Consider the following 12,316-nt stretch of genomic DNA (forward strand, 5'->3'; position numbering starts at 1 on the left):
CTATTTTGCACTTACTTTACGTATATAAAATTCTGGAGGGTGTTCTCCAACTCGATACTAGCATGTATATTTGCATCAGCATTTTCGTCATCGTATACAGAGTCCTTAGGCTTAGGGCATTTACAACCCTCGGATATTGGAGGCTTTTCTGTTCGCGGACTCTCAATTTTTGGGTTTTCAATTTTAATCTCCTTCAGAGCTTTAAAGAATAAAAGCAAAATGAATTTCTTCGCTTGCTTTCTTTTTAAGGTCTGCTTTACTTACGATCTTTGCAATAGTTTCTGGACTCAGAGTTTTGAATTCGAACTAATACTGCGCGTATCTTGTACATTTTCAATTGGCCATTTGCCGATGTAGGCGGCAACCAAGTCATAACAATTTCTGAGCTGGAATTGGGATAAGCTTGCAATTTATTAACAAACTTAGGTTGATCCGATTTAGTTATAAAACGTTGCACTGGACTTTGGGCATTGCGTCGTTCAGTTGATATAGTCATCGTCTTCACATAGTAAGCATATTGCGTGAAAGGGTTCAGATTAAGAAAAAAATAACGAGTCTCTTTGGTCGGCAAGCTAATTGTCCATCTAATTAAGTCGAAAGTAAAAAAAAATTCAATTTTATTTTAGATTTTTTTCAAACATGACATTAAGATTAAAAGTGAATTAATTACCCATCATCACACGGACGAAATCCGTGCTTGGTGGCATTGCCAAAATTATCTTCAATATGCAAATACTGATAACCGATGAATGTACGCTCATCTTCAAATTTCATAGGATTTAATATCTCAACGATGGCAAATTGTGAATTTATTGTAGTAAGCGTAACTTTCAAGAATGTTGTGTTACCTAAAATTTATTAAAATACAAAATTAAATTGATTTTCACTCGTCTGACGTTAATATATGCCGCTTAATTATCACTCACATGATTCTCGTGAACCATTTGAATCTTCAGAAACCTCATTCTTGTCGAATTTCGTTTGATTTTTAAGCATAGGCAAAAGCGTTTCAATTTCGGTTAAACACAATTTCGGGTTGAAGTGAAAATAAATCGTCCCAGCTTCAATGCGTACGGTTTGGAACTTACTTGTCTTCCACGAGTCTTTCGCCTTTTATAGTTTTCAAATTTTTGAAAAACCTTAGATTTAGCATTCAATACGTGCGTCACCACGGCAAAAATCAACAGTATTCGTGTTCACAAAAAAAAAAAAAATAGAAAAATTATAAGTTACGTCGAACACTTTGTATATTATATTATAAAAAAGAGATCATATATTAGATAAAAACGGCATCTCAGAGGATTTACTCGAAGTACTAGGCACTTGATCGTAACGAGAATTAGCATAATTAACAATTTTTTCTTTAAATTTCTTAATAAGATTCTGAGGGATCTTGGGACGCATACATTATTTAATCGCATAAATTTTTTTCGCTGTTAGAACTCACTGACCATCGAGATTTTGTTATAGACGGCTTTTGGAGGTGAAGTGGGAGAAGACTTGGAAATAAAAGTTTTCTTTTTGACGACTGCATTAAATTGTTTTTTGTTAGAATCTTATTCTCTTATACATTCTTATTATCACTCTTGGCCTAAATGACGGACGAATACTCCAGTGGAGGGAATTATCATCCAGACATTGAAAGACTTCTTGCTTACTTGCACTTGCACCATAACACAGATATCCCATTGTTTCACAATTTTCGGTACACTTAGGAGACTTGCCATAATTAAGGCACCTAGTCGTCTTGAGTTTAGAAAACTTAGAAACACGCCCATACTTATCACACTTAAATCCTTGTTTTAAGGCGGAAGCGAAGTAGATAACAGGAAGTTTACGAAAATTAAACTTAATCGGCTTTTCTTTTAAAACCAATTTTTATACTGTTTGTCGGAATAAATTCATCCTTGTTGTCAGGACTTCTTTTTCAAAGCCTACCGGCAGACGTATAACGGTGTTTTTAATGTTCTCTTTAACATCGTACTCAATAGGGAGATTACGGATAATTCTAAGTCTCTCCATAAAAGATCTCGGACTATAAGCTTTAAGGTTTTTCTTTTGAAAACCATTATTTTACATAAAATTATTAACGCGGAGAGCAGAATTGAAAAACAATTTGGCTCTACTCTTACTAACTGTTGCGAGTTTTCCTTCCTTGTGAGGTCACCTTCAAAAGAAGCCATGGAGATCTAGCACACGCTTCAAGTGGCAGTCCTAGATGTGACATTCAGATAATACGTATTGATTGCATGGATCTTTGGCGCCTTTGTTAAAATTTGTGCGAAAAATTAGTAAATTTGTTTTAACCCTATGCGACTGCTATATTTACGTGCTCTCTTAACGTGTCTGATGGGAAGTTATTGAGCACAAAGTTGATCAAGTGATCTACTTTTTGTTATCTTTCAAACTTACTTAACTACTGAGTAGTTGGAAGCATTATGTCCAAGCGAATCGTCAACGGCATATCGTAATACAAAACAAACTTTTCTTGGCACAGAATCCCCACATAGGAATGCTCGGCGTTTGGTTGAGGCGTAGAGATCCATTCAAGAACGTTCATGAAGACTACATTTATCGTTAACAAAACCCACGAAAAGGGATTGAGAGTATCTTATCCTTTAAGATTTAAACCAAATTATTACGCCAGACAAACTTTAATTCGAAACCTTATCTCACCCTTATGTCTACATGGAAATACTGCTAAAAATGTTTTTGTTAGTTACAGAAATGTCACTCCGAACTTTCATAATCAACCTTTTCTCTTAATTTTGTACCGATATCTTGCGGAGACGACAAATTAAAATTGCAGAATCAAAATATTGATTACTACTGATTAACTTAAAAATGATGTAACTTACTTTGTTGACTAAGATATTCTTACAGTTATCCTATCTCGCTACTTTAATGAATTCAGTAGAAATCATCAATTCAATAAACTCACGAACGGATGAAGGAAGAGCGCCACGCACGCAATCATGCTTTCTCAGCTCTATTACTACTAATAGTTATGCGGATACCTTTGCCCGCAAAAAATCTTTAAACCCGTCTATTTCTACATATAGCACATGGGAAATTTATTTTCAAATTTACTTGAAAAGTTTTCAATGACAAACAACTGTTCCTCTTACTCACTAATTGGAGAACGTACTTCAGTCACAATTGAGAAAATACGAAAGAATACTTTTTGTGTTATTCTTACCTTCATATTGTTTTAACGATCATTTTATCTATAAATCTTTCTAAAACATTACGAAAGATTGATTACGAATCGGCACCTTATAGTATATATGATAGATGAGGTCCTATTCTCACATTTGCAAAATCTCGTGCTCCAATAATTTAAAGGAAAGAAAATTCTTCAGTCGAAGATAAAAATTTGAAAAGAAATGGAGATAAATGGATAGAAAGATTCGCCCACGCGAATTAAATCAGCCATTAATACGTATATATAAGTTTCTTTAAAAAAGGTTTTTTTTTGGCATTCGTGTCAGAACAGTTTGTGTAAAAAAAAATGTATTTGCTCCCATTGGTGGGCCCATGTTAATTTGAAATCGTGTGAAAAGGGTTGGATGCTATCACCCTTATTAAATACTTTAGATGTTTGATTTTTTTTTTTTTTTTTTTTTTTGTGACAGAAATCGAGGAGAAATCTGCGAAGGTCATAGTAGCTGGTGGGACGAATCTACTTCATCCGGCTCGTAGCGCTTTCCACTGAGATCACTTTACGCTGGGCTAGCCTATATCTTGGTTGGTTATCCTTGCACCAGTTTAAGTCTTTTCAAGTGCGTTTACATTGGTGGCGGTTTCAATGGTTTCAGGCAGTTTGGTCAATTTTAGCTGAAAGCAAATGTAATTACAAAATATATTCAATTCAGACGTGCGTGAGTTATTCTATCCGTTTCGGATAAAATGAAGTGAATCAGCGACCACTTGTTAGAATGTATTTGAACTTCGAATTCTGGCAAATTAAAGGAGAAGTGAATCAGCGAGCACTTGTTAGAATCTATTTGAACTTGGCTCATAATATCTGGCTTTTAGATCTACATTTTTTTGAGTGGTAAGCTTTTCATGGTGAAAAGCTCACTTTTTCTTTGTCGTATTTTAAATAGGCTTGTAATTTTTCTTGCATATAGAAAAAACATTCATTTGTGTTATTTTCACATAATAATACGGCAGCTTATAATTTATCAACGCTTTTCTATATATTAAAATAACACCGGCTAAAATCGCTCACACTTAATGGTAATATTTCTTCCCTAACACTAATAGAAACATATCACAACAACAATATTAATAAATTTTCTAACAAGTTTATGAGAATCATCTCTTCATTCATTAGTTACGAAATGACGGCCTTTGCAAAACAAAGCTAAAAAACAGAAAGAAAAGCATTTGCACCTTGCCAGGGGAAGCTAGAACTCAGGACATAATTCGCAGTCCATAGACTGAGTTTGATCTTACGCAGGGCCCGTCGACCAAGTACGCTTAAGTATTATTATATTTTAGTTTGATGTCATGCCACTCTTGACTGCGTTGGCGTACTTTCGGGCCGTAATTATGGCAGTCACATGTGCATGCAAATTTAATAGCATTCTAAATATTTGCCCAAGATTTTAGCTTCACTCTTTATGTACAGCTACAGAGATGGCTGTAAGTACAACTCGTCGCTCTGTAAACCTAATCGGTGCCCGAAAGTTGGCTTTCTATCAAAATTCCTGCGGTCTGAAGTATTTTAGGAGGAACTCACGTTAAATTAGCGTGCAATTTTACGCTGTCCGAGGATGTATATACGAAGGATACGAAAGATATACAAAGCCTTTAATACGTATTTATGGATATAACACAAGCTAGCTGTTATAAATATTTGACGGGTTGTGCGCAAAAGTGATGAAATGACAAATATAAAAATGATTGAAACAATTTTCATTCTATTATCATCCTAATCAAGGTTTGAGAACAAAACATTAATAATGATTTGTTGTAATAAAATAAAAATTGTTTTTTCTTTATTTATTTATTTATATTTTTCATTAGTATATTGTGTTTACCTAAATTCTATTAACATCCATAACGTACTAAATATGCTTGGCTGTCCTCTCCGCTCTGTACATGTACGCATATGCATGTACACAGTCGACACAATTTGCGTTCTTTACCACTATTTTAAATAATCATAACTTTACATATTAATTTTTTTACTTGCATTTCTAACTACAACAGCATACGCATGTGTGTGTGTGAGTGTGTTTTCTCTTTGTGTGTGTGTGCCTGTGTGTATATGGGCCGAGAAATTTATTAATTGTTTAAAGCATCCGGCAAATTGCAAACGTTTATCTCTGTGTGGGTGTGCTAGATGGATGCTTTAATGTGTCTGTAGGTATTTCTGGCTTGTATCCATATGTGTATATATGTATGTATTTATGTATACATATATGTATTTGTGTCCTTTTTTCATATCGTTCGCTGTATACATACTAATAATAATGATGTTCTTTAGCTTCAGTTTATAGAGATACTTACACTAAATAAAAAAAATAAAAAATTAAATTATGGTATTTTATAAATTATTATTATTATTATTTTCAATGTATGTGTATGCGTCCGCATTTAAGTGTAAGTAAATGGTTTTATGTTTTCTTAGGTTATGGATACCACTTTATATTTTTATTTTTTTTTTAATTGTAATCATTTTATACACTTTTCTTGTAGAGATTTACTTAATTTATTTACTACTGTTATCGTGTCTCTTCATTTTTTTTTTTTGTTTTTTTTTTGTTTTTTTTTTAATAGTAATAAGGTTTAGTTGAGTTTGCAGTGTAATCATGATAATATAATAATAATAATAATAATAATAGCAACACGGCATGAATTCCAATGTGTTTTATTATTACGTAAAGATGCTTTCTAATGTATGGTATTTATATATATATTTTTTTAAACATTTTTTCTTTTTTTGTTGTTGTTTTGTTTTTATTATAAATATAAATTTACATAAGAACAAAGGAACTATATATTTCAGTCTTTTTAGTATAAAAAATATCTATTGTTTGCATAGTAAACAAATCTGTATTTATGTGTATGCCTGTACTTGTATTTGTATGTGTGTGTTCGTGTGTTTGTGTGTGTGCGTGTGTGTATATGTATGTTTGGGCATATTTGTGTTAATTATTCAAATTTCCTCTTAATTATGTATAAATAGCTACTTTTTATTGTGTGATTTTTTTTTAAATTGGTTGATTGATTGATCGTCCTATATAAGCGATCATATGCGATATCTACAATTTGTTGCTTACGAGCAAAATAATATATAATCTGTATCTATCTACATATTTAGCTGGTTTTTAATGTGTTTGTAGGCATGTGTGCATGTGCATGCGCGTGTCAATAAACACACTCACACATACACTCAATACACACCCAATACTTTCTTTTATCCTTGTCGTTTTAATTATTAGCGTTTAACTTAAACAGAAAAAAAAGGATAATTTGTGGAAAAGCGATGGAGAGAAAGAGTAAGAGAGAGTGAGAGAGAAAGACTCTATAAAAGCTTAACTATTATATATTTATGTTTCAGTAAAATAAAAATTGGGTTTTGTACTCTGATCGTTATCTATGCATATATGTGTACATACAACCATACATACATATATATAAACACAATCATATATACATGGCATGGCTGCTGTTATAGTTTTTACTATTAATTTTTTAACGATACTGATAGGAACAATAATGATGATGATTATGCACGTGTTTATATATCGTATGTCGCAATTACTCCAGCTTCTACAACAGCAGCAATACGACGAGAAAGTCAAGATACATTCAGTCGTCTTAGGATGGTTTTTGTTTATCCAAACTTTCCTTAAAATTTCTTTATAGAAGCTCTTTTAGTAAACTTTAAAGAATCTTTTAATACAGATTCAATCAATTTTTTTTTTTTAATAAAAAAGTATGAAATAATATTTAGAATAATTTCAAAAGACTTTTTTACAATTTTACATGAAAGAAACTTTACAGTACGTCGCTTAAATTCAAGTTTGTATCATTAAGTGATCACATCTTACAAAGTTATGGGTAACCGGACGGTATTTTTATCTTCTGTTAAATTTTGTTTCAATTAATTACAAAATTGACTACAATTCAGAGTTTATTGCGGACCAATTAGGACGAAACTACTCTTTTTACAACAAGATCAAACCTTTAACCCTTAACGAAAATGAGCGTCTTTTCCATAAATGCGTAACCAAAATTGAAGTCAAAGTTTTTCCAAAAACCTGTGTAGACATCCGTAAACACGTAAACATACATAATTTATGGTCTTGTTTTTAAGCTATTTTTACATGAAGAGAAATCTATGTGCAATCTTGAAATTTGAAATCATGTCAGAACCTACCACCCGAATCTTTCGGATATTTTTTGATTTATTTCCGCCATTATTCCAAAAATACGTATAAAAAGAAGTTTTTACATTCCCATCAGTCTTATAAACTGCTTCAAACGGACAGAAGGAAAAGAGCGGAATAGAACAAATCGATATAGAATTTCTTGAACAAATTTAAAAATGATTGATTTTCAAATTTCGTTTTCAGATGCCGAGCTTTTTATCTTACATACCGTAAATTATTGCTTAACATATCCTGAATATATTCTGATGTTTTCAAAAAATATTGACATTTTTCATATGTGGTTGGAACAGTTCCACTCTACAGCTTTTCTTGTAAAATTGTTCCAAGATTGTGTCTATGGAGTTGCAATCTTCTATTTTACGCTTCGTGATCTTCAGAATACGAAAATTGAAGCCCGTAAAAGAAAGGACAGTCAAGACTAACTAAGCATAGAATTATATTCTTAATTTTATACCTATGTGTTCGCTGATTCATATTTTTGGATGTTGTAAGAATATGGCAAAATTCAGCCGGATACTTTTAAAAAAGCATTCAAAAGATCTTGTGATTAAATGGAAGTCTATGATGGAACCATATGAAAATGTCAATTGATGTATTAGAAATCTTCTGTCCGAATCCTTACCGTCTTATTCAAACTTTTATAATTAGCTTTTGCATATGAACGGACTCTGTACGTAATATGAACCGGATTACAGTAAGCTTACAAGTAGCTCACAAACGTACGTATGCATTTCCTCCTACATGTGTACATAATGAAACTGAAAAATAATTCCATGAAGTTGTACCAAACCGTGTATATCTAATATACATGTATGTACCTATATATGCATGAATGTAAATAAGCATGTAATTTGATGTAAATAGTGAACATTATATAAACCTATCGTTCTTTTAATGTGTTCTTAATGCAACAGTTTGTTGTTCTTTGATTGGTGTGGCTAATTTTAATTTGAAGGTTTCACAAAATAACGATGACGTGATGTCTTATGTATTAAATTATAATGTGATTTTCTTTGTTTTGTTTTGTTCTTTTCGCATAAAAGAAAGTGTGGGAAAATCCTCATTATTTTTTACAGAAAATATATATATATATATATATATTTCCTATATACAGTTCGTTTGTTCAGCTCTCACTTTATAAACGAAGCTTGTTGGCTTAGGGAGTTTTTAAAATTCGTACACATTTTTTTTTGTGCGCCTGATTAATATTTTTTGTGGATAAGCAAACATAAGCTATTTACAGGATATAGCTGCAGCAAGATTCTACGCTTCTCGTCCTACAAAACCGTTTGGTGGAGGTGGTGGTGAGGATTGTTGTTGTTGCTGCTGTTTCAGCCATTTTTCCTTGAGCGAAAACGTAGACGTTGGTAATAGCCTTAGCTGTGTTCCATGCCCTCCAGTACTTGTTGAGGGTGTATTAGTCGGTGTTGTAGCATGGCTATGACCGCTGCTGCTTCGACTTCGATCGCTGTTGCGTTTATGTTGGGATTGACTATTGCTGCTTCGCCGACTTAACGGTATCCGATCCATTTTCATCCCGTCGGTAGTTTCAAAATCTTCTTCGGATTCATGCGGAGAGGAAGATGACGATGGTGAACATGAAAACTTATCCAAACGGTCGCGCTCAAGCTGAGTGGCTTGCATTTCGGTGGCAGTTGTAGCGAGTAAGAGAGAGGGACCCATCATCTGATAATTAGGATTCTCACTTACATTCACGGTATTTCCGATATCTTCATTCTGCTGCGGTTCACTCATGATTACATAGTTGGCATTTTCACTACTTTGGGATGTAGTTGTTATTGGACACGTTTGCAATTGATAATTAGGATTTGCCGAAGACGTTCCCGAACTATTGAGAGATTCGTCCAGTATTTGATAGTTGGGATTGGAACTGATAGTAAATGTAGAAGTTGAGGGAAGTTTTGGTTTCAGTTTACTTGCGTCGCCACCACCTTCAACGGATGACGATTCATTCAGCCTTCGGTAATTAGGATTTTCACTTATACTCGCTGCTGGTGTGAAAAATCGTGGATTGGAGCAAAAACTGCCCGCGCTCCCACTACCTCCACTTTCTATGGTTCCCAAGTTTTGACCGCTCATACTTTTGCCACGGCCGCCACGAGTCAAGTTACTGCTACTCCCATCACCGGCTCCGCTAATTGGTGCGCATGGATTAGAACTGGAGCTATTGTGGCTTACATTGCTACCGGAACGTTTGTGATTGAAAAAGCGTATATTTTTACGCAAAAGGGTAGGCATCAAGCTATTGCCTAAAGAATCGGCAACAGCTTTTAGGTTAGAATATTTGCCAGTCGTTGTTGCTTTCGAAGATGTATTCGATGACGCAGCAGAAGCTGTGGAAGGGTGTAATGAAGATGCAGTTGGTTGACCAATAACGTCATCAGGCACTGAGCTCGACAAAGGCATAATCCTCGGCAGTATCTGACGTTCTCTAGAGCCTAACAATAAGTTTTGCCCTGCGGACGGTATGGCAAAGTTATCCTCTTCATCATCGCCTGCATGGCAGGAAACTTGTTGTCTATAATTTGGACTTGGATCATATAGTTCGTAACCACGTTCGTCCGTTCCGATCCTTCCTCTTTCTTCGGTTTCTTCGTAATCTGGCTGCACATACGCATCAACATCATCTACCGTGCCTCGTACAATGCCGTGAAGAAATCGCCGCTGGGAGGGTGGATAGAGTTGCCGCTGATGGGGTTGGATATGTGATTGCAACTGACTGTTTACTCGTGCAAGACCGCTTGATGTTGAAGGCAAGGAACTCAAGCCTTGGTTATGATGCAAATTTTGTGATAAAATCAGACTATTTTTCGATTGGACATCTGGTGTGCTGCTTACAACTATGGCCGAGCCAAGACTAAGGATTTACAGAACATATTACTGATTCTTATTTCGATACGACATTTAAATTATTTACCTGCATGGCGAATGAGGAGGTTCGATATTCATTGTTATGGGACTTTCAACTTGATTCTCGCCAGAGGAGTCATTTTCTTCAGCCAATTGAAAACCACCGTACTCTTCCATACGCAGTGGTGTAGTTACATCTTCCATATCGTTCTCAGGTTCCTCAAACACATCGCCAGATCTTTGATTTCTTTCTGCATTTACAATTATTCGAAAAAAGAAAATATATATGTATATGTAAACTTATATGTAATGTTTTTTTACCAGCAACTTCTTTAGCAAGAACTTGTTGTCCTTCTTCTGAATGATAAAATGAAACTTCACGAAAATGTGGATCAGCCAAATCTGCTAAATAGCGAATAATCTCCATAAAGGTAGGACGAGCGGTTGGTCGATGATGCCAACACTTTTGCATTAAACTATACAATTTGTCTGGACAATTTTCAGGTCTCTCCATAACACCGCCTTCAATGACATAGCGCAGTACTTGATCGTTAGACAGACCCTATAAAAATTCATGATAAATGGGCAAAATTGTGAAATATTTTAAGTTCCCACTTACTTGATATGGTTGCGAAGCTAAAGTGGACATCTCCCATAAAACTACACCATAACTGAACACGTCACTGGCACTGGAATATACACCATCTCTTAAACTCTCTGGAGGCATCCACCGTACTGGCAACAAGCCTGAAAAACGTAATTTCATTAGCGCCAAACATTTTATTATGATATACGTAATACCTTTTGTACCCTTGCGATAATAGTCAGTTTCATAAATATCACGCGTCATACCAAAATCGCCTATTTTCACGGTTAAATCAGCAGCTACCATACAGTTGCGCGCCGCTAAATCCCTATGAACGAATTTCTTTGCTGACAAATAGGCCATACCGTCAGCTATTTCTATAGCCATCTGCAAAAAGCGGCATGACCATTTCTCCATGACTGATTGGGACAATTTCTTTGCAGACTTACCTGATAAATGCGACTTAATGGAGGGGGTTGCGAGGATAGACCTCTTTCGGCCAATGTCATGCCAAACTCATCCCGCTCGTCCGGACGATGAGCGCGAAGATACGATTTAAGGTCGCCGTTCTTCATTAATTCCATAATTACCAACGCAGGTTGGCCACGGGAACAAACTCCTAGTAATCGGACCACATGATAGGTGTCAAACTGTTTCATCACGCTAGCCTCATTTAAGAAATTCATGCGCTCACGGTCCGTGGCATTTTCATTTACAGTTTTAACGGCGCACGGAGTATCCTCGGCGCTGTTATTATAACCCTTTAATATTCCTTCGTACACCATGCCAAACGATCCTTGACCAAGGGGATTCAGTTGTATAACCCGGTCTCGAGCCACCTCCCATTCGTCAGGTATATACTGAAGACTGATATAATAGGGATTTACGGTGGGAAACATTTTTAAATCAGATGGCGGCGTAAGAAAACGCTTGCGAACCAGAAAATATATTGTGCCCCCAATTAATGACAACAACGTCAATAATGCGACACAGATCCCAGCTATAAGAGCTGGTGATGGAGTGGTAGGCTAAGGCGAAAAAAAGTAAAATATAGACTGTGTAAAAATAAAAAGAATTGATTCTAAACTCACTGGAATGTAAATGTAGATGGTTCTCGAAAATTTTCCTTCACCAGCCATAGAGTTTGTGCGTATTCGTATACTGTAATTGCCAGTGAACAGGCCCGTCAGAACATAGCCGTTGTGTTGGTAGTCTAGCTCAGTGTAATCAACTTCTGTAATGCATTTCTTCTCCTCAACTGCATCCTGTGTTTGCAGTTCATACATTATAGTGTACGAGACTACTGCACCATTCGGGCGAGCTGGACGTTCCCAAAACAAACGAATACTACTACGCGAAGAATTCGTAGGCTCAAGATCGGCACGCAGTTTTTCAACCTTGTCAACGTCATCTAATCACATAATATACATATTAATAATGGGAAAAAACG

At 35.2% G+C, this 12,316-nt stretch overlaps 2 protein-coding genes across 2 annotated transcripts; both read right to left on the bottom strand.

The window, feature by feature from the left end:
* Positions 1-15: 15 nt before the first annotated feature.
* LOC119644349 (insulin-like receptor) lies at positions 16-1,727 on the bottom strand (the record flags this gene model as incomplete). Its single annotated transcript, XM_038043890.1, has 5 exons — positions 1,659-1,727; positions 927-1,110; positions 671-848; positions 265-584; positions 16-199 (listed from the first exon to the last, which is right to left on the bottom strand). Coding segments are annotated over exons 1-5 (935 nt in total), but the record flags the coding sequence as incomplete, so codon positions are not given.
* A 6,634-nt stretch (positions 1,728-8,361) lies between these two features.
* On the bottom strand, positions 8,362-12,296 carry LOC119644348 (insulin-like receptor). The gene is given in 7 exon segments (XM_038043889.1): positions 8,362-10,287; positions 10,348-10,531; positions 10,602-10,842; positions 10,900-11,027; positions 11,082-11,253; positions 11,316-11,894; positions 11,958-12,296. Coding segments are annotated over 7 exon segments (3,258 nt in total). The 3' UTR covers positions 8,362-8,672.
* Positions 12,297-12,316: the final 20 nt, after the last annotated feature.

The sequence above is a fragment of the Glossina fuscipes genome, unplaced genomic scaffold (genome assembly GCF_014805625.2).
Source record: "Glossina fuscipes isolate IAEA_lab_2018 unplaced genomic scaffold, Yale_Gfus_2 112433, whole genome shotgun sequence".
Lineage (NCBI taxonomy): Eukaryota > Metazoa > Arthropoda > Insecta > Diptera > Glossinidae > Glossina > Glossina fuscipes.